This window comes from Equus quagga, chromosome 13 (genome assembly GCF_021613505.1).
Source record: "Equus quagga isolate Etosha38 chromosome 13, UCLA_HA_Equagga_1.0, whole genome shotgun sequence".
Lineage (NCBI taxonomy): Eukaryota > Metazoa > Chordata > Mammalia > Perissodactyla > Equidae > Equus > Equus quagga.
The window spans coordinates 6,427,435-6,450,482 of NC_060279.1; the positions used below are offsets into that span (position 1 = coordinate 6,427,435).

At 33.6% G+C, this 23,048-nt stretch overlaps 1 protein-coding gene across 4 annotated transcripts in view; it reads right to left on the reverse strand.

Annotated features, from left to right (window-relative positions):
- The window catches only part of KIFAP3 (kinesin associated protein 3), a 148,425-nt gene that overhangs the window by 54,832 nt on the left and 70,545 nt on the right, over window positions 1–23,048 (reverse strand). For all 4 annotated transcript variants that reach the window (XM_046682625.1, XM_046682624.1, XM_046682627.1 and 1 more), the window contains 6 exons: window positions 15,092–15,192; window positions 8,260–8,368; window positions 6,924–7,036; window positions 6,352–6,517; window positions 5,386–5,511; window positions 932–1,030 (listed from right to left, as the gene is read on the reverse strand). In XM_046682625.1, the coding sequence (XP_046538581.1) occupies window positions 932–1,030; window positions 5,386–5,511; window positions 6,352–6,517; window positions 6,924–7,036; window positions 8,260–8,368; window positions 15,092–15,192 (714 nt within the window). The remainder of the gene's footprint in view (window positions 1–931; window positions 1,031–5,385; window positions 5,512–6,351; window positions 6,518–6,923; window positions 7,037–8,259; window positions 8,369–15,091; window positions 15,193–23,048) is intronic.

Sequence of the window (23,048 nt, forward strand, 5' to 3'; positions counted from 1 at the left end):
ATTTTATATTTCTTATTTACTTGTCTATCTCTCCAATTAGACTATAAACTCCTGGAGGACAGGAACTGACTTTTTCATACATCCAGCAGTTAAAACAGTATCTGTTAGATGGTCAGCACCTGATAAATGTTTGCAGAATAAATGAATAATTGTGTAGTAAAAGAGAGAACAGACACAAAATTTTCTGCTATAGGACTGGGTGGATGATACTGTTATTTACCCACTGTGAATAGAAAAGGTAGACTGTTTTTTAGGGAAAGATGTTGGTAATATTGAGTACCCTTTTGGATGCAATAATGATAAACCACCACTTAGTGAGTATCTCTGTGTGTTGGGAACTATTATAGGCAATTAAAATCTGTTAGTACTTATAACAATCCTATAAGATAGGTGGTTGCCTTTTTTATTTTAATAATATTATGGCCATTTTATTAATGCAAGATTGTATGCTCAAGGACGTTAAGTAACTTACTAAAGGTCCTATAGCTTATAAGTGGTAAAAGATAATTTAAAATTAGGGCTATCTGACTATAATGCTCTGTAGGCTACACCACACAATGCCACTTTAGGTAGGTGCAAGACATCCAGGCGGCAGTTAGAAACAAATGCCTGGGACTCAAGAAAGAGGTTTTGAAGATATTAAATACTTACCATATAGTTGGTAGCTGAAATCAGGGGAATAGATGTGTTTTCCCATGTAGAGTGAATGAAGTAAGATTAAAAGAGGACTAAGGATAGTCCTAGGAACCTCTGACATTTAAGTTATGTTAATAGAGAAAGAAGTTCTGACATGTTTATGTTGCTCTCTAAATTTATTTCAAAGCTTGATATTTTCTAGATTATTTGAACATTTGTAAGAAAAAATACCTAAAGATGCATCTCTTCTGAATATGTGAAATGTCACTGTCTATTGTAAACATTGAAAGGATACGTGTCTCCTTGATTATGACATCTCTTGTGGCTTGGTGGAAAACCATCTGGTAGAAGACATAAATTATCTGACACACAAATTCATCATCTTCTTGTTGAGCTGAAAGAAAACAGAAAACTTCAAATGAAAGAATACTATGTTTATATACAAAATTGAACAACAGAGAGGGGAAAAATGGAGAATGAGAAAAACTAAAAGTGACAATGAGCCACGTAAAAGGACAATTAGTTTAAATTATTTACAATTTATGGGTGGCATATATCCTTTACATTTTAGGCGTTTTTTTGTAAATTACATGATGATGATCAGAGAGGAAATTTCATAGCATTTTTCAGAAGTTTTAGTAAATTTGGTTGTAGTTTAAATAGGTTAAATTATTTTAAAATACAAAGATAAAAAATAAGATTTTGTGAAAGAGAAATTATATCATCTCTGAGCTTAAACTAGACTACTTGAGATTGTCTCAAAAGATTAGGTTGTATTTAGGAAGCACTGAGGAACAAAATTGGTTTAAGGGAACAGTAACAGTGCTTCTCTGTAATTTTCACTATGTTTTGCCACCAGGTATAAAGAAATTACCACCATTATTTATTTATTTTGGTCCATCATAAGAATTCTTCAAACAATTCTACTTTGTGAAATAAATCTGGTTCTATTTTGTCTCTGTAATGTTGACTTCACATGAAAAAAACAGTTCTTAAAAAAGATCACACCTTCTAAATTCTAAATTTTTGGTAGAAATTAGACTAGTAAAAAGAGGTATTTTTCTTTGTTGAATAACGTTAACAAAAGTAAACTTAGTGACATGAAATAATAAGGTACTTTAGTTTCAATCTAATTAATTATAAAAGTAAAATAATTTATCTAATATATAGGTTAATTAATAAATATTTAAAATCAAACAAACAATACTTTAACAGAACAGCTGATGTCCACTGATTGATATGTAATGAGAACAGCAAATACTTAAAGAAATCTAATTTTTAGATACTGGTTATAAGATTTGATTTACTAATACTAAGTGTGCTATCAACTCTTGGCAACAGTTCAGTATCTGTTAGACACAGATTTACAGGTCAACAGAGTATACAACTAGTCGTGTGGAATAAACTGTGGGCCCCTTAAAGTCCAATCTATTTCAAATGATTTTCCTCACTAACGTGCCAAAGTATTAGTCTCCCAGACTACTTAGGCTAAAATTCTATTAATTACTCTTTGGTATACAGTGTCCCCCCTCTTACCCCCGAGGGTTCTAATTAGAAAATTCATATATTTCTTTAAAAGAGTAGTATACAGCCTCTGCCTGTGATAACCTCATATCAGAGTTAGAGAACATCAAAACATAGTAAAACCCCTGAGCTAGCTCTATTAACTTGCCTTATCTGTAACTCAGCTCTCTCAATCACCATCAGTGTGGGACAGAAATTCAAGGACAGAGGCCATTTTGTCTCAACATTCTCCAGCTCACCACAAAATCTTCATTCTCGCTCTGCCAAATACATTGCCTTCACTTTCACCTCCCAACTATCTAGTCTCTCTTCTAATTATTTCTAATCTGAAAACTATTGGCTGTGAGAAGGGTGTACCAAAGTAAATACATATATACTATATGTAGGAATACTTAAAATATGGAAGTATTATCTCTAGATGACCTATTAAAATGCATTATGTTAAAGAATTTACAAATCAAATTTTTAAAAATTCAAAAGAGAGAAATGGGCAAAAGACTTAAATAGGCACTTCACTTTATTAGCCATATCTAAAAGGCTAATAAACACCAAGAGGTACTCAGTTTCATTAGGGAAATGCAAATTAAAACCACAATGAAATACCACTACAAAGGTTACAATTAAAAAGACTGATGGGGCCGGCCTGCTGGGATAGTGGTTGAGTTCATGCACTCCATTTCAGTGGCCCGGGGTTCACAGGTTTGGATTCCTGGTGCGGACCTACACACCATTCATGAAGCCATGCTGTAGCGGCATCCCAAATACAGAATAAAGGAAGACTGCCACAAATGTTAGCTTAGGGTCAATCTTTCTCACACACTCACACACACACACACACACGCAAACACACAGACTGACAATGACCAGATATAGTGGTGATACAGAACAACTAGAACTTCTGTACATAGCTGGTAGGACTGAAAATTGGCACAACTATTTTGGAAAACAGATTGACATTATTTACTAAAACCAAATATATACTACTTTATGACCCAATAATTCTACTCCTAGGTATGTGTCTAATAGAAATGAGTACACATGTTCACCAAATGAAAGGTTTAAGAATGTTTATAGGAGCATTACAGTCATGTGTCGCTTAAGAACAGGGATTAGTTTTGAGAAAGGTATCATTAGACGATTTCATCCTTGTGAGAATATCATAGATTTGTACTTACACAAACCTAGATGATATAGCCTACGACACATCCAGGCTATAGGGTATTTATCTTATAGGGTCACCATGAAACATGTGGTCCATCGTTGGCTGAATTGTCATTATATGCCACATAACTGTATTTAAAATAGCCCTTTTCCTTTCAAAAAACAACAACAACAAAACAGAAACAAAACCACCCTACTATCCATCAATAGTAGAAAGGATACATAGTGGTATATTTACACATCAATGAAAAGAAACACACTGCTGTATATAACATAGATGAATCTCACATTTATAACATAGGGCAAAAGAAACTAGATTCGACTTACATGAAGTTCAAAACCAAGCAAAATTAATCTATTGGTAATAAAGGATAGAAATCAGTTTGGAGAAGGTGATAATGACTGGGAAGTGACAGAAGAGGGACTTCTGGAGTGCTGGTAATATTTTATTTTCTTATGTGAATGGGAATAACATGGGTATGCTCACTTCGAAAATTCACTGAGCTATATACACTTATAATTTGTATATTTTTCTTTACGTATGTTACACTTCAAAAAAGTCCATTAAAATAATACAAAATGTATATTATATATAATACCTGGTACAGGAAAGACTGAGATGAGTGTCCTTTTAGGTTCCCATATTAGTATATTTAACTTCTATACTACAACTACTTTTAATGAATAATATCTGCTATGGACTGAATTGCATCCCTCCAAAGTTCATATGTTGAAGCCCTAACTCCAAATGTGATTATATTTGGAGAAGAGGCTCTAAGGAAGTAATCAAGGTTAAATGAGGTCATAAGGGGGGAGTCATCATCTTATAAGATTAGTATTTTTATAAGAAGAGATGCCAGAAAGCCTGAGCTCGCTCATGTGCTCTCTGCCACATGAGGATGTAAGGATACTCTCTCTTTTTCTGCCACAGTGGCCTTCTACAAGCCAGGAAGAAAGACCTCACCAGGAACCAAATCAGCTGGCACCTTGATTTTGGACTTGCAAGTCTCCAGAACTATGAGAAAATAAATTTCTGTTGTTTAAGCCACCAGTCTGTGGTATTTTGTTATGGCAGCCTGAGCAGACTAAGACAAGGTCCAGAGAACTTGACCCTAAAAGAATAACATTAGATTTAGATAAATTTTGTATGCCATATGCAGAACAATGAACCCTGGCCCCTTAAGAGCAATACAAAGGTAAGGGGAAGACTAACTAGGCCTCCAGTGTCCAATATTGCAACTATAAGCCGCTGTGGCTAATCAAATTAAAAAATAAATAAAAGTAAAAATTCAGGGTCTCAGTCCCAACAGCAACATTTCAAGTACTAAATAGCCACGCACATAGGACAGTGCAGATAAAACCATTTCCTTCCTTGCAGAAAGTTTAGAGGACAATACTATATCTGGATCTAAGAGGGAATATGATACTTAGAATTAAGCTTCCAAATGACCTTTCTGATTAGAAATCAAGATATTAAAAAACAAGTTTGCATAAGAGATCCAATTCAACCAACACAAAGTTCAGCAAAAAGAAGAAATGATAGAATATTGGTTGTTCAAAGCTGATGAGAGGAGGGAAATTGTCTGTAAAACTGGTTCTGAATTGCTTTATAGCAACATTCTTTTTTTTCTTTTTTTTTTGGTGAGGAAGATTGGCCCTAAGCTAACATCTATGTCAATCTTCCTCTATTTTTTTGTATGTGAGATGCTGCCCACAGCACTGCTTGACGAGCAGTATGTAGGTCTGTGCCTGGGATCTGAAGCTGTGAACCCCTGGCTGCTCAAGTGGAGTGTGCAAACTTAACCACTATGCCTCTGGGCTGGCCCCTATAGCAAAATTCTTAACTTTGCAACCTGAAGTTCTTTGATATTACTCTATCTAATCCCAGTAAGAGGTGTATATAATACATTTTTCTTAACTATATAATTTAATTTGGTATAAGATGGTTAATGTAACAAGATAAATAATATTTCATGATTGTAGACTATATTTTATATTTAAAGATGTAAACTGACTTGTTTATATATTAGCATAAAAATAAATTAAGATTAAATTATAATTTACCATTTAGCAATTCGATGAGTGCAGGGATTATCCCAGATTTGGCTAGCAATGCAGCACAAGAGTCATCCATAGACACAGTTCCAATCATTATAACCACTTCTAAAACAAGGTCATCTTCTGCAGCACCTAGTAAAGTCAAATCACAGAAAGTTTTCATTGAAATGTCCTGATCCAAATCCTTTTATATTACCAAAATTTCAATGTACAGAAAAGATACTGAAAGCTCTTAAATCAGTTCTTATGAATCCTTAACATGCTTAAAAATTTGTCTTTTTTCAAAATTTCCATATTCACTCATGACAGTGGTGAGGGAGGACAGCAGAGAAGTCAAAATAATCTTCGAAAATACAAATGAATGGCAACGTAAACAGAAAACAGAAGTCTCACTGGATGCCTCAAAGAACTTTGCACATGCATGTGTACACGTGTGTAGGGGGGATGGTATTTGGTAAACTAAAAAAGTAAGAAAGGAGGCAAGATAGGGAAGGAAAACTAATATTAAGAAAATATATTGTTATGGGGGCCAGCGTTGTGGCATAGAGGTTAAGTTCAGTGCACTCCACTTTGATGGCCTGGGTTTGTGGGTTTGGATCCCAGATTCGGACCTACACGACTCATCAGCCATGCTGTGGCAGTGACCCACATACAAAAGAGAGGAAGACTGGCACAGATGTTAGCTCAGGGCTAATCTTCCTCAAGCAAAAAATGAGGAATATTGGCAACAGACGTTAGCTCAGGGAGAATGTTCCTCAGCAAAAAAAAAAAAAAGAACGAAAGAAAGAAAGAAAGAACATATGTTAGGCAAAGGAGTATATACAAAGAGGAGAAAGAAACTAGAACCAGAGGTGTTGGAAGAAAATGTGTTACCTATATAATAATAGTCACAAAATACTGCTCTAGCAGCCTTATTTGCAACAGCAAGAAATAACTTACTGATTATCCAAAAGTGAAATATTTATCACAGACCTGGTTTTAGTTTATCCTTGAGGTATGGAACTAACTTGTACTCCTTAAGAACCAATTCCCAGTCTAAGTCTGGAATGGTCAAATTTGCAAGTGTTCCTAAACATTCAATCACAAACTCCTCCTCTTCATCATTAGAGATCTGGGCTGCAAGGTCCCCAACATAATCCTGAACAAAAGAGAATTTTAATACAAGTTTAAAACATGATTTCTGCAAAAGAATCAATCCAATAATTTAACCCATAGGAAGAGAAGATAAGTATCAAATATCACTCTTTGGTTTTAATAATCTTAAGCTAAACTGCTAAGGGAGCCTAGGGAACTGGTTTAAGGTAAGAAAACTGGAGTGAGGATGGAAGGGTTAGGAGGAGGGATCACAAAACATAAACAACGTTAAAACTTAGGTTGAGATTTCTAGGAGCTAAACTTAGGACAAAGTTGGTAACAGAAGTGCCAACTTGGATAGTGAGTTAATATTTGATGAGAGCTCAGGAAGTTATATTTCCAAATATAGCACTTTGAAGCTTCAGTTCTCAGGCTATTTTAACAGAGAGAAAGCCAAAAACTATACTTACAATAAACAAAGTTTTAGTTGGTCCATCATGCTGGGAAATGTTCCTAATCATTTTCATCAGCAATGGATCTTTGAATTTCAGAGCCCTCTTCATGAGCATCTTCAGCCCATTTCCTGAGAGAGAAAAAGAGAAAATTTCTCCACTAAATTTAGGTTCACTTAAGTTTACTGATTTTTTAATTTATAGTTCTCAAAAAACCCTCAATTTACATATAGTAAAATGCATAATTTTAAGTGTATACTAGATTAATTTTGATAAATGTATGCCCCTGTGTAACTATAGCCATATCAAGATACAGAACATTTCCATTCACTCCAGACAGTTCCCTTGTGCCCCTTCCCAGTCGATCCTATGCCCCAAACACAATCACTTTTCTTCCTTTCTCCTCCTTTTCCTCTTCCTTCTCTTTTCCTTCTCTTTCTTCTTTTCAAACATAGATCAGTTTTGCCTGTTCTAGAATTTCACATAAACGCAATTCACACAGTATGTACTCTTTTGTATATGGAATATGCAACACAGATTTTTCAAATATAAATACTTTTTGACCCATAAAAATTGTACTTCTAGGAATTTATCCTAAGACTATGAAAACGGAAATGTGGATTCAGAGAAAAGAAAATTACTGTGGCACTGTTTGTAACAGAAAAGAAGTGGCAACAAACTAAATATTCAAAATAGCAGGGATTTTGCAGCTATTTGCAATTATGTTTTATAAAAGTACTTAATCACTTAAAATGACATTCAAGATATTATTAATTTTAAAAAAACAGGTCACCAGATAGAGAGAAAAGAACCCCATTTTACTTTAAAAATATGCATAAGCATTGCACCAAAATTTTACCTATGATTATCTCTGGATAGTCAGAATAAAATTTTAATGTTTTCCTATTTGCTTATTTGTACTCTTTATATGTATACTTTTCAAATAAGAAAAAACTACTGAGCAGACTCTGAAATATCGTAACGCATAGCAAGTCATCTATGAAGATATTATAGAAATAATACCTAATACATTTGTATTGTATCATCTTACATTGTAACAGAGTGTTTTGCAAATAAAAAAATTTCAGCCAGAAAATATTTTTAAATGTTAAATTTCAATTAAAGGTAACTGCCCTTGGTTTATAAAATGTTACTGAAGGGTAAGAGTTTCTACTCATGATATAAGAGTATTCTGAGTCTATTTGACCATTAAGGATTATAGCCATAATTTTAAAAACAATTAAAAAATATGATTTATATAGCTACTATAGCTCTTAATTCCTTATTATCTATTTTCCATCATATGCCAATTGCCATATGATAGAGGTTATCTATGAGGCTCAAAGGCACTAACCTTCACAGATAAGCTGTACATTCCTTTTGTTAGCAGCAAGATTAATGCAGAATGAAATGAGTTCCAAGTCAATTCGCTCATCCGAACATTCAAAGAGCATCTTCATTAACTAGCAAGAAGCACAGGGAATATTTTACTTAAAGTAACACAAAAACCAGAAGCAGTATTTTATTACAATGTGTTTTAAAATAATATAATACAACTACATTTTTAACATATAGAAGTGGTAGGCTCCACTACTGAATAACTGAAAGAATAAATGATTAATGAACTACTAGATGCTCAGCATTAAATATAAACTTCAAAGTTCAGTGGAGAATACAAGAGAAATAGATAAAGCCTCTATATTTAAGGAATTTAAAATATTGTGTGGAAGTGGATTCTGAGCATTCAGAGCAAAGAAAATAACTTGTGCAAAGCTTACAAGGCAGGAAAGAACATGATTCTTCTGAAGAATGAAAGGAAGGCAAGCATGGTTGAGTGAGAGAGAAAGTTTTGAGAGATAAGGTAAAAGCCAGATTATGCAGGGTCTTGAAGTGCATGTTAAGGATTTGGGGCTTCATCCTAAGGATAATGGGAAGCCATTAAAGCCTTCTAAATAAGGAAAGTGTCAAGATAAGATTTGTATTTCAAAAAGATCTGGCTGATGTAGAAAATAGACTGAAACAGGGTAAGAAAATGTGGGAAAACCATCTAGGAGGCTAGAGGAAAAGTCCAGGTAAGATCATGGCTGCCGGGACTAGGGAGGACAGTAGGGGTGAGATAAAAGAATAGATCAGAGATATATTTAGGCAAGAGGATAAAAATCAGATTTAATAACTGACTAGATGTTGGCGTAAAGGGAGAGGAATAGGCAAAGATGACTCCCAGGTTTCTGCACTGAGCAACAACATGGATGGCAGTGCTAACACTTACTGAGCAACAACATGGATGGCAGTGCTAACAAAAACTGAAGCTAGGGTAGGAGAAAACTTTAAAGAAAAGATCGTAATTTTGGTTTAAGATGTGTTAAGTTTAAGCTGCCTATGTGATAGTAAAAGTTATAACTGCAAGCCTGAGTTTAGAAGAAACGTTTGGACTAGAGGTATAATTTTAGGAATTATATATGGTTGATAACTTGAAGCTGTAGGCTGGATCCAATCACTTGGGCATGGGTATAAAATGAGAAAAGAACTCTATTTAATGATAAGAGAAAGAGAAGGATGGTCTGAGAAGCTGCAGACGGAAAAGTAGTAGGAAAAGGTAGGGTACCTAGGCCATTTAGCAGTAATCCAAATTTATTGTGATGAGAGATAGTTGCTATAATAAAGGAGAAATTAACAAATTTTATGCTATAGTTTTGCAAAGCTAGTCTTCTATTATTGGTAAATCAGCAAATTAACTTAGTGTATATTATGTAAAGGTATTTTTCTCTAAGTCAAATTGCTAACATATGGAAGTGAACCCTAAAATTTGTAATCTAAAAATTTCTTATGTTTTCCCTCAGGACGATATCTTTTTTAGATAAACATGTCCTTGTGAATCCAGCACAGTGACTTATATACAGTAAGTGAATAATAACTATTTGTTGACTGGTTAGACCCTATTCTGTTAAATCTTGTTTTGATTATTCTCTCTGTTAGTTCCAGATTACTTCTAAGTTTTAGAAAGGATACATGGTCAACACACAAAAATCAACCTTATTTCTATGTGCTAGCATTGAAAAACTGGAAACCAAAATTAAAAACAGAAATCCATTTATAATTGCTCCAAAAAATTAAAATACTTAGGTAAAATTCTAACAAAACTACATTATATATATATAAATCACCATATGCTAAAACTACAAAACATTATAGCAGATGAATAATTGGTATGCATCATGACTTTTCCCAGAGGGCCGCTCTTTAACCACAAATGTTGCTGCTAATGGAATCTTTGGGTAAAGAATCATTAACACTTAATAATGTTACAGAATAAAAAAATTCTATGGCAAAAAGAAAATCTCATTTTAATTTATTGGCTATACATTTAACAGATTTTGCTTTCTATCTACATATTAACTGCCAATTAAAATTAAATTACAAATTAATAAAAATGTAGGTGACAATCTCCTAGTTAACATAATTCGTATGTTTTTCCTATTCATTCATTCGTATGTTTTTCACATAGCGGGTTTCATAAAAACCCACTATAGATTTCTTCCAAGTTTTTACAGATACAAGAAGCTTTTTTATAATAACAAAAATCAGTTACATCAAAGCAATGCTTTAAGAATGCAAAATATCTGTTGCTTTTTACTTGAAATTAACCTGATGGTATAAAAGTTGCCCTTAAAAATGGGGTTACAGGTGACTTGTTCAGAAGCCAAGTGTTTGGTTTTCTTTTTTTTTTGGTAATTTCCATGTTAAATCCTGTGGTGAAATAATCAGGAGCTAGATTTTTAAAAAATAACGCATAGTTTGAAATCTTATCCAAATCCATCCCCTAAAATCAAGAGAAATTAGGACTAAATGTGAATAAAATGTATCATGATATAGAATTAGTTTTTCATAATAAGAAAGAGAAGCACTTCAATTTTAATTAAAGCATTCACATTTTAAAGTAATAGTTTAGTTCAAACTTCACAAGCAACATTATGTCTTTAATTTGATTGCTATCCATGGCACTTCAAAAGTGAGTGTAATTGCTGACATCTAGGAAATATTAAAACTAGATTTGTTCTGTTTTAACTATGTCCATTGTCATCTTTTACTAATTTAACAGGAAGGCACTAAAAGGCCTTCAGCCTGTGCAATGAAGAGGCAATAGTGTTCAATCAGACAAGTCCCATATTGAGTATCAGATACCAAAGACCCATGACTGAAATCACTGTGTCTAGACTCTCTGGCACCTGCCTTCACTTATTTACCAGTGACCAGAGGCCAACCCCCACAGCTTTCTGTATTCACATACACCTCTACCACCCCCAACCCCCTACCCAAACATCTTTGAATGATTATGGCAGAACTGTGCATGCCTCAGGAATCTCTTCTGACTGGCTACTCCCTAACTCTGCTGTTTGAAGTGATGCTCTGGTTTCTGAACTTCAGCAGATAATGGCAGGCAGGAGCAAAGGGGGCTGTCAGAAAGGACGTTTACCAGCATTCAGCTAAAAAGAAGCATGTAGATCAAAGAGGGGCCAAATAGGACAACTGTGGTGGAAAACATGTGGATCACTATGAAGATTCTTGCACACTGTTCTAGGGTAAAATATTGAATAACACTATGACATCATTACCTAAACATGTACTTTGATTGGCCATTCTATTACCAATAAATACTTTTATAAGCATCTGGATGGCATTTGCACCTATTTAAACAAAACATGCATCTTAGAGGTCTAAATAACAATGAACTGTTAATGTGTACTTTTAACTATTATTAGAATACAACCACTAACTCCTGGTTATCCCCAAGTATGCTTATCTGAAACAATTACAATTCACCCACTGAGACCACTAAGATTATATATAAAGAAAGACTTGCCCTGGCCCCAAAATTTTGCATAATAGTGACATAATAGGGAGAAAAAATTAGAATATATTAGATAATTAGAGGCAATAGTGTACAAAAGAAGCAAAGTAACATAATGTTGGGAGAGATTATAAGGCATCTTGAATATATAATCACCTACTCTGAGTGTTAAATAATTTACAACAGTGAACTGTAATCTTATTATAGGTTTATCCTATAAAACACATATAAGAAAGGCAGCATTTAAATTGGACTACAAATGGGTCCAAAGTAAGAGAAAGATTTGATATTTTACTAATAGTACTTTACTTTTGTATAGTGTTTTACAGTTTATAAAGCTCCTTTACATATACAGCTAATGTAACTAAAGAATATGACCATACTCCATATTCTTTTTGATCACTGAAATGAATATGAATGACTAATAAACTACTGCTTTCCTACTTTCAAAGTTATTTTTGGCTTCTAATTTGAAAAATTCATTTGCAATACTTGAGCTTTACTCAACAAAAATTACTGTTCATAATTTCAAAGTGAACAGAGTATTACATTAACTCTAAGACATTGCAAACTCCAGATATGGCTTTACTTAATGAGTAGCTGAATCAGCTGCTGTCACAAAAGAGTTTAAAGCTTTACTAGTATTATCAACACTACTTCAAGTAGTCAATACCTCTGAAAGGAGGATCTTTTTAATTTCTGAAGAAAGCTTGGAAATTTCAATTTAATCCCAGATTTGCTTTGCACGATTTTTTTTTTTATAGTGAACTTGGCACTGGGTGGCAATCAAACCACGTCAACCTTTCCCTAAATGTGTCAAAATTGAGCCCTATAAAGTACAAGTTAGAGGTTGGATGGTACTTTAGAAACAAATATATTCTAGGGTATCATTTGATTTCTCAAAATATGGCCTCATACTGAAAAGCTTCAGGATGTTTACGACATAATTTGGTAACATAACCTCCCTATTCATATAAGGGTTGAACTTTTAAAAAGAAAAATTTTAAGAAACCCCAACAATGTTGACCACTGAATGAGCTTTGGAAGATGTATTTACAGAACACAGATCATAAAATGTTCTGAAAACCTGACTGCAGAAATGTTTGATGTTAGAAAATTCTCTGGCAAGAAAACAGGCATGAACACTGTTCTTGAAAAGGTATGGGTGAATTTTCTATACACACAGTTTTCAAGTGCAATAATAATGTCTCAAAAGCAATCTAAACAGGCTCTTATTTCTGATTCTTTATTTAAAATAAACTGTCATATTTTATGTTTGAGGTTATATATTCTAAAAGGGAAGGATAACTCCAATTTGAAAATTCAACAAAATAGGTTTTCCACTCCTTTGCAGTTTACCTTTATTTCTCTTTATTTAATGTTATTCTATTTAAAATCTAATCTGGACAAAAATAGTCAACCTACACAAGAATATTATTTTTTGGCTGCTTTCCCATTCATATCCTCTAGTCAATGACGTTCTGACACTAAATCGGATTAGAAAAGGAATACCCTTTGAAACTGCAAAGCAGAAACCCTTGTAACATATGGAGTGAGACTGTAGTAAATCACCTGTAATCTCCCTTTGACATGGCTACTCTTTTATTGAAAACTTGTTTGACAAAGAGCTTGATTACACTTCGCATTGACTACAGTCTGACGTGTTATCTCTATAAGAGAAGCCCTGCCTTGTTAGATAAGATATGCTGTACATCCTTTGAAGGATGTCTATTTCCTGTAAACAAGCATAATTGGATTATCCCCTGATATAAAAGGCTAAGAAATTATCCTTGAGAGTTTACCAGTTTTTTAACTGCATAAAGTGTTAAAATTCTGGAACAGCAAATTCAATTTTAGAACTGCATTATTAATTTGAGATGAATAGAAGGATGGTCACTAAGAATAAAAAGAGAAATTACACCCTATTTTTTACTACATATTAATTATTTTTCAAGTAATATACATTTAATAACATATTAGGCTAACAAGGAATTGCTAGTACGAGTCTTAAGAGGAATTACTTTAATAAGTATCACTTACTATTTATATTCCTCTAAAAGTGTTTTTAAAGGTGTATTATTTTTATTGTATATTATACATCCTGCAATTTTGCTTTTTCTATTTTAGAAAACCATTTTATTAAAAAAAATGATGTAATATTAAAGATCAGACCAACCAGTGTACCAATCATCAGATATTCAACTTAGTGGAGCTCAGTTTAGTAAAGAGTAACAGCACAATAGTGATTCTATGAATGTAAATTCCCTAAAAGTAAAATCATATTATAATCTCTACTCTTATAATGTCACTGGTCCACGTCAAAAAAATAAAATCACTAACTCCTTCAAGACAAATGTACCTAACATATGAAATATATCAAGCAACTGAATCCTAGCAAAAATCTTTCTTGAGAATAGTGCTAGAAAAATAAAAGAATTTCAATGAAGCATTTTCTCATCAGAGAATGCAAAGCATTTAAAACCATCAACCATAAATAAAACAAAAGGCAAACGACAAAGTTGGGAAATGTTTGTAATATGACAGAGTTAAAATAGTTATTATATATATAGATCTTACTTATTAATCCTAAAAATATTAACATGCCAATGAAAAACCTGGCAAGGGACATGAATGAATAACTTATAATATGAATAATAAACATATTAAAAAATGTTCAACCTCACCAATATTTATGGAAATGCAAATAAAAACAAATACAGACACTCCATTTTTAGAGAAATGATACTATCCAGTGTTGTTAAAAGTGAAATGTGTCAAATACACAAGTGTTCATACCTTTCGACCTAGTAATACTTGTAGGAATTTAAACTAAAGAAAAAAATCACAGATGTTGAAAAGCATTTATATACTATGATAGCTATTCCGCATTATTTCATTTGCTTACATACTGTTTTTATGTGATATATTGGAAAAAAACTAAACACACATTTTAACAAAATTTAAATTATGGTTCATTTATGAAATAGAATACAACTATTAGAAACATTTTTTGAAGAATGTTCAATGACATGGGGGAATACTTATGATCTATTAAGTAAATAAAGCAATATATAATTACATATAGCATAAAATCCTAATATATTATTTTTTGACTTGTAGAAGAAAAGGTACCAAAATTTAAATGGTTATCTCTGAGTTTGGGATAACAGAAAGTTATTTTCATTTTTATACTGTTCTGTACTTTCCAGATTTTCTATAATAAATTTATATTATATTTAAGAGGGAATTTTTTGAGAAAAAGGATATCTAGCAAATCAAGAGAAAAAATGAAAAGTACCTATTTTTTGCCTTTTTAAAAAACACTTAAACCACTTACCTGTGGTATGCAGTCAGTGTATGCAAACATTGATTTAAAGCGGTCATCCATGCTTATGTGGTAAAGAACACACATTGCTATTTGTTTGTAGTTTTCATTGCCTGGAAATAAGAAATCACGGATATGGTGATATATCAAATATATATATTACTAATTTCTTTGGTATAACACACTGAAATTACTGCATTAAAACTTTTAAACTACTGAATGAAATCCTTCTATAACCCTAATTTAAAAACTATTTCGAGCTCCCTATTTCAATTTCAAAGTTTGGAGCATAGAAATATCACTAATTTCCAAGAGATAATATGTATTTTGCAAGGTATGTTTTTGAAAAAAATTAACCACAAACCTAAGAATTAATCATTTTCAGTAGCCCACTATAAAATAGACTGGGTCATTCCCCTCCCCACTCTTAACTGACATATTGACAGTTTATCAAAATATGTCACTAACACAGTTCATTAACAGTGATGATGTATAAGAAATAGTAAACAAAAAAAATATTTAACTCCTATGAATCAGAAACTGCAAAAATAATCTAAATGATGAAAGAAGTAGAATAGTATTTGTATCACTAGAAAAAATACATGGGGGGCCAGCCCAGTGCCGCAGTAGTTAAGTTTGCATGCTCCACTTCAGTGGCCTGGAGTTTGTGGGTTCAGATTCCGGGTGCAGACATACACACTGCTCATAGAGCCATGCTGTGGCGGCATCCCACATACAAAACAGGAAGATTGGCACAGATGTTAGCTCAGTGACAATCTTCCTCACCAAAAAGAAAAACACAGACACACAAAAACATGACTATAAAGTGCTAAAGGCTATAAACTAAGCATAGTCTAAGGATTGTCTCAGGTCTTCTGAAGTCAGATTATTCTAGTTTTAAACACCCTGAAACTGAAAAAAGAAAAGTGAATAATATATCATTGATCTGAAAAATAAAATGGGACTTTAACATATCATGTAATCCTTCTACCTGATTTCAGATAGACCGTATTTTAAGGATCTATTTATGATCTCAAAGACACTGACAAAACAAGAGCTAGAAAAGTTGTTTAGCTTAAAAATTTTATGCAAAAAATAATATCCTTTTAGAAAATTCTGGGCTTATGAGAAATCCTTGAAGATATCTGGAGTTAAAAAAAAAAATCAAACGGTAAACGAATTTCGTTGATAAATAATCTATCAAGAGGATTTCAAATATATTTTAACTTGGAGGATAAATTCCTTTATCCTTTGTCTACCATAGCACAAAAATACTTAGCGTTTTTTTAAATACTGTTTTTATATTCTCACTAGATTTTTTCATATATAAGAATATCTTTTTAAAGTGATTAGAAATTCTTAGAGGACAAATTTTGGTATTTTCACAGGACTTAGAACAGCACATGGAAGTTTCTCAATAAATATCTGGTGGTTGATTTTATTTTTAATACTTAAACAGCATGGTGACTATGGTTAACAACACAGTACTGTATATGTGAAAGTTGCTAAGAGTAGATCTTAAAAGTTTTCACCACACACAAAAGAAATAACTATGTGAAGTGATGGATGGGTTAACTAACCTTATTGGGTAATCATTTTGTAATATATACATATATCAAGTCATTACATTGTATACCTTAAACTTACATAATGTTGTATGTCAATTGGATGTCAATAAAGCTGGGGAAAAAAGAGCAGTGTTATATATAAAAAAAATCAGAGGCTAAAACTGAAGAATAAACACATTTAGTAAAAGACAGAGATTACTTGTTCTACAAGACCTTCAGATTTGAGACAGAAGTGTTTTAAGTAGTTTCAAGGGATCTTTTACAAGTAAGTAAAAAAATATAGTAACCTTCTATCTCTAGCTCCTTGTTTTCCTGAGGTTTTATGTTAGATAAAAATATATTTGTGTCAAGGAAGAATAAAGCGAATCTTTAAAACTACCTATCAAATAAATATCATCCCTATGTTTCAGATGAGGAACCTAATGCTTAGGGAGAAATAAACACTTGCCACACAGTCTTGTAAGTGGTCATTACAAGTGGTTATTGTAAGCTGTAAGTAAGACGTTATTGTTTTGTTGTTGGTGCCCTCGAATTGATTCTGACCCCTAGTGACCCTGTGTACCGCAGAGCTGAACCCTGCCCAGTCTTTTTGCGCCATCCTCTCATCTTCTGGCCTATATCTGATAATGCTATGCTGCTATTCATAGGTTTTCAAGGCCAGTTTTTTGGGAAGCAAGTAGCCAGGTCCTTCTTCCTAGTCTGTCTTAGTCTGGAAGCTCTGCTGAAATCTGTCCACCATGGGTGACTCTGCTTACATTTGAAATACTGGTGGCATAGCTTTCACCATCACAGTAACACGCAGCCACTACAGTACGACAACTGACAGACAAGTGGTGTGGTTCCCTGACTGGGAAAGGAACCTAGCCATGGCAGTAAGAATGCTGAATCTTAACCACTAGACTACCAAAGATACTATTATCAGGTATAAAAGACTAATATACACTGACACATGATAGAATAAAATATATTTCAAAATAGAATTTTTTTTTTCTTAAAGATTTTATTTTTTCCTTTTTCTCCCCAAAGCCCCCCAGTACATAGTTGTATATTCTTCGTTGTGGGTCCTTCTAGTTGTGGCATGTGGGACGCTGCCTCAGCGTGGTTTGATGAGCAGTGCCATGTCCGCGCCCAGGATTCGAACCAACGAAACACTGGGCCGCTTGCAGCGGAGCGCGCGAACTTAACCACTCGGCCACGGGGCCAGCCCCTCAAAATAGAATTTTTAAAAATCCAGACTTTTACATCTTTTAAAATTGCTTGGCTAAAGCCTATTTCCTATGGCTTTCCGTATCAATGTAAAAATGACTCCTTGGGATAAAACAAAAACAATAAAATCTATTCTATGTTTGTCAGATGAACACATACTAGTAAACATTTCATCTTAACTAAAAATCTATGAGTTCACTAACTGAACTACTGGGAATACAACATATGCAGGAACTACATTTTATATGTGAAATAATATTTTATCTGATATTTTATGTCTGTTTCTCCATAACATCATAATTTACAGAAAATCTGCATAATAAAGAGTCCAGGTCAAATCATTTTACGTAAATTTCAGGTCTCTTCTACTATTTGAAAAACTTTAAATCTACGGAGAAGAGAGAAGCTGAATCAGAGAGAGGAACTCTAAGGATAATGACCATAGACTTAGATAAAAAGTTAAGACATAATAATATAGGAGAAAGTAATATTTACCAACCTTAAAGACTAGTAAGTCAGAAACACAAGTTAGCTATAGGAAATATAGTACATATACTAAGTATTTGGGGGTGAGAAATTTATTTGGAGGAAAATGTAATACAAAAATTGTGAAGTTACTCCAGAAAAGAGAAAAGTAGAGGCAAACTGAGTATTCTCGACCCCAACATTTTGTTCTTGGGATCGGAGGAATCTAAATAGAGAAAAAATCATAGATTTTAATAAGTCACATTTTTACCCTGTTGAAGGTATTCATTTATACTTATTCTAGTATAAAACATACTTGCCATAGGAAAACAAACCTTTGCACAGATTTTCATTATATGTAGATTAAAAATGAAAAATTCTAACTTTATTCTCCAAGGAAGAAGGTATCCCTTAGGGTTAGTCAGATTATACTTCATGGTATTCAGCTTTTTTCCAGGGACTGAGACATTTTAAAATCTTTTCAAGTAGAGTCCTACAGCAAAGTCCTATTCTGAAGGCAAGTTTCTGTTTCTCTGCTATTCCAGTTTCTTTCTACATGTTGTTCAGCTGTGGGTATGTTCTAGTCCTACTTAACTTTTACAAAACATTATTTGAGGATGTTTTCTCTATGTAATGGATTCACTGAAAAGTAGGAGTCCAAGTCACACAACTTACTAAATGGTATAAGAACAAAGAGAAATCAATCACCATATAAAAGACTCTTCAACATCAAAGTAAATCATCAAACATATTAAAATTCCATGTGGAGCTAAGACTTTAGTAGGAAACTATTCTATCTTTGAGAAGAGTCTGTCTTATTGCTGGTGTCGATAAAGGATTCTAAAGAACAATGTTCTAAGGTGGTGCATAATTTATGTAAGGTGAGAGGAAAGAAAGATTTGCCTTTAAGAGACGTGTACTCTATAAAAAGGATAACAAGGTCGGTCTTCTAGAGCTAATGATAGATATCTACATCTATATACACATATAAATAGCTTCCAAAGGATAACTCAGGATAAAAGGTATGTGATGTGACAGAATAGAAAGTCTGGAGAAGAGCCCTAAAATTATAATTTCTAAAAAGAAAATTGAACTGAGTATCCTCGTTTTGTAAAAAACTGAGTTTTGTAAAAGTTAAGTAGGACTAGAACATACCCACAGCTGAACAACATGTAGAAAGAAACTGGAATAGCAGAGAAACAGAAACTTGCCTTCAGAATAGGACTTTGCTGTAGGACTCTACTTGAAAAGATTTTAAAATGTCTCAGTCCCTGGAAAAAAGCTGAATACCATGAAGTATAATCTGACTAACCCTAAGGGATACCTTCTTCCTTGGAGAATAAAGTTAGAATTTTTCATTTTTAATCTACATATAATGAAAATCTGTGCAAAGGTTTGTTTTCCTATGGCAAGTATGTTTTATACTAGAATAAGTATAAATGAATACCTTCAACAGGGTAAAAATGTGACTTATTAAAATCTATGATTTTTTCTCTATTTAGATTCCTCCGATCCCAAGAACAAAATGTTGGGGTCGAGAATACTCAGATGAACAACATATGTAAGAAACAGATCTCACATACAGCAATAATTTATATTAATTTTTTTATACAGCAAAAATAAATATCTAGTTTCAAACAGTAGGATGATTCATTCTGCAGCCAGTCCTCATTCTGCTCTGGTGTGCTTTCTTTCTCCTTCTCTCTTCATATTCATGGCCAAAGGGGAAAGCTGCTTGCAGTTCTCCCATACCTGCCAAATTCTTCTCTATCTGTGATCCTCTCTTAAAAAATCTCTGAACATGTCCCCCATTTCCCATAATCTTTACTTAAAATGATTATTATGCCCCAAAATGTGCTGGAAGCTAAAGGACTGAAGGAAACAGAAGCCCTAGGGATACAAACCTATCCCAAAAGATTGGTAGGCATCCTATCTTTTTATAATAATAATTCTTTGAGAGAAGGAGAAAAGAAAAAGTTAAGCAAACAGTAATATTGTTCCTATTGCATGTTAAGCATACATTTTCTAATTTAGCCCTTAGAACAACTGAAGAGGTAGGTAGTATCTTTGATTTGGAGATGAGGGAATGACATTCATTAATGTAATAAATCCTTCAAAAGGAGACGCATCTGTGAATCTGAGAGTCAAACCTGTGTCTCACTAAAGAACCTGTGCATGTACTTTCTACTAAGCCTTCTAGGAGACAGCAGAAAGAGTGAAATCAATAATGCCAAATAAAGATAAGTTATTATCATCATTCTTTGGTAGCACAGTACAAGAAGGAGACGTGGTTAGAAGAGCTCTAGAGAATTGGGAGTCTTGGGGAAGAAGCTAAGAAGATGGTAGAAGGGAAGAAAGAGGATAAAATGCAGAAAGACAGTTATTCATCAGAGGACCTGTGCCCGGATAGAGTAGGTTACAACAGATGAAGGAAGTTCTTGACTGGGACAAAATGCATTATCCTCCAAGTAGTTTTGGGAACTACAGCTATAGCAGTTCAGAAACTCCCTCTCACTAAATTGGACAAGAACTGCTATCAAGCAGCGTTTGTTTTCATGAGAAAAACAAGGTGCTAGAAGCTTGTAAGGTGAGTACAATGGTAAATAGAGGCGGTACAACATTTGGAGGCAGACTGCTTGGGGTCAGTTTGTGGCTCTGGTACTTACTAGTTACATGGCTTTGTGAGTGTTACACTCTGTGTTTCAGTTGCTTCATCTGTGAAATTAGGCTAACGACTGTACCTAACTCAAAGGGTGGTTATGTGAGAGAATCCTGGAAAAGAAATTGGTACTGAATCTGATACATTCATAAACCAAATCAATATCATGAGAAATATCATTTCTTACTATCATTATTATGTTGACAGTAACATTTTTCTGTTTTACCAACAGTACTATCATGTGCCCTTAATATATCTGCTGTCTTTCTGTTTTTCTATCTTCAAGATTAGGCTGTAGTTATAGGTAAAGTTGGCTTGAGAGACAGCCAAGATTTCTCTGAGATGAGCCAGACAGGGTTCAGAGGAATATTCAGCGCCTGTGGCTGAGCCACTTGTCCTTCTACCTAATCACTTTCCTATAGAGCTCTACTATTCCCAAAGTATGGGCCTAGGAGAGCCACCTCATACTGCAAGGCTCCACTCAATGACCCGTATCTGATAAGAAACCTTCCTCAATCTCTCATTCTCACAGGATTCTAAATTCCTTAATGAAAATAAAACTTGAGAAAAGAAAATAATCAAAATATACATTATTGTCATCAGTACATACTCCTCCACCACCACCACAAACACACTGTGAATTTCTCTTCCTTCTTTCATGCTTTCTTGTCTGTAATGGAACTGAATTTCACTCCTAGAGTGGGGAAATGGTCATGAAAGTGATGGGTATCAAGAAGATGAAAGGAGACAGAGAGAGAAGTCTGAGAACATTGAAGACAAACCTCAAAATTAACTACATCACTTCATTTATCTTTAAGCAGCATGTCCCAGGCAAATAAAACCTAGAGGTGTTTCCCCCTCGTTGTTTGGGCTGAGCACAACTGAACAAAAAGAAACTGGAATAAGACTGGCACTATACCAGAGATATTTTTTTTTCCTTGAGGAAAGTGTATAAAGAGGTAATGACAGATCTAAGGGACTACAATATTGTACTCAGAGTCTATATAACCCAAATTGCTGATATGTCTTCTAGATTTTGTCTGGATATAGGTTCCCTAGAATTCAATCAATTGATATACAAATATCTCTAAGATAGATTTTCTTTCCTTTTTGTATTTATTTAGGGAATAAAAAAAGATATAAACTGACATTTGCCCTTTTATTCAGGAAAAAGATGTAAATATTTTATAAATGGTCTTGTTATCCATATGTTACCTTGATGATTCTAATCCAGATCTTATTGTTATAAATCACATATTTCCTTCCTCCTCTAAAGAATTGCAATATATGAATGAAGACTACAGTATATAAACCACAGGTATCTTATTCATTGAATCATAAATTTCATAAATGATTAATTGCTTGATAAAAATGTAGCCTATAACTTTATGACATCTAGCAGATATCTGACAGCTACAACAAAAGGACAAAGTATTTTAGAACAAAAGTGAATACTGCAGTGGGAAGAAGTCTGGAAATAACCTGAATTCATCTCTTCAAACACAGCTGCACACAGAAAGTAGAGGCTTTCTGGCAGCCAACATTTATTATTACTTAAAGGCTAATTTTCAGATCACACAGCAATAAACAGCCACTAAGAGAGATTAAATGGTCCAAGTAAAATTAAGAGCTTATACCCTTTATTATAAGCTCATAGTCTTCTTCATTCATTGGAAGAAAAGATATCTGAGTTCTTAAAAAAATAAACCTCAAAAAACTCCCAAAACAATCTTGTATGTCCTAAATGAATTCAGGGTTGGAGAGTAGGATTTTCTCATAAGAATTCATAACTAAGACCATAAACTCCAGCTAACCAGCTATGATTCCTCCACATCCTACAAATAGCAGGCATTTCAAAAGGGCTCCTTTATGACTCACAGACATCAATTATTCCCTAATGGCATCCCAAGTAAAAACAGGCTGCCAATAGTCAGTATGCTGGCATAGGACCAAAGGCTCTGTGAATTTTGAGCAGAGCAGTGAAAAGACTGAATATTTTGAGAACTAGGTCCTTAATGACTAGAGGTGGATTAGTCAAATCTGTTCAAGTAATAAGACCAGGGTAGAAAAA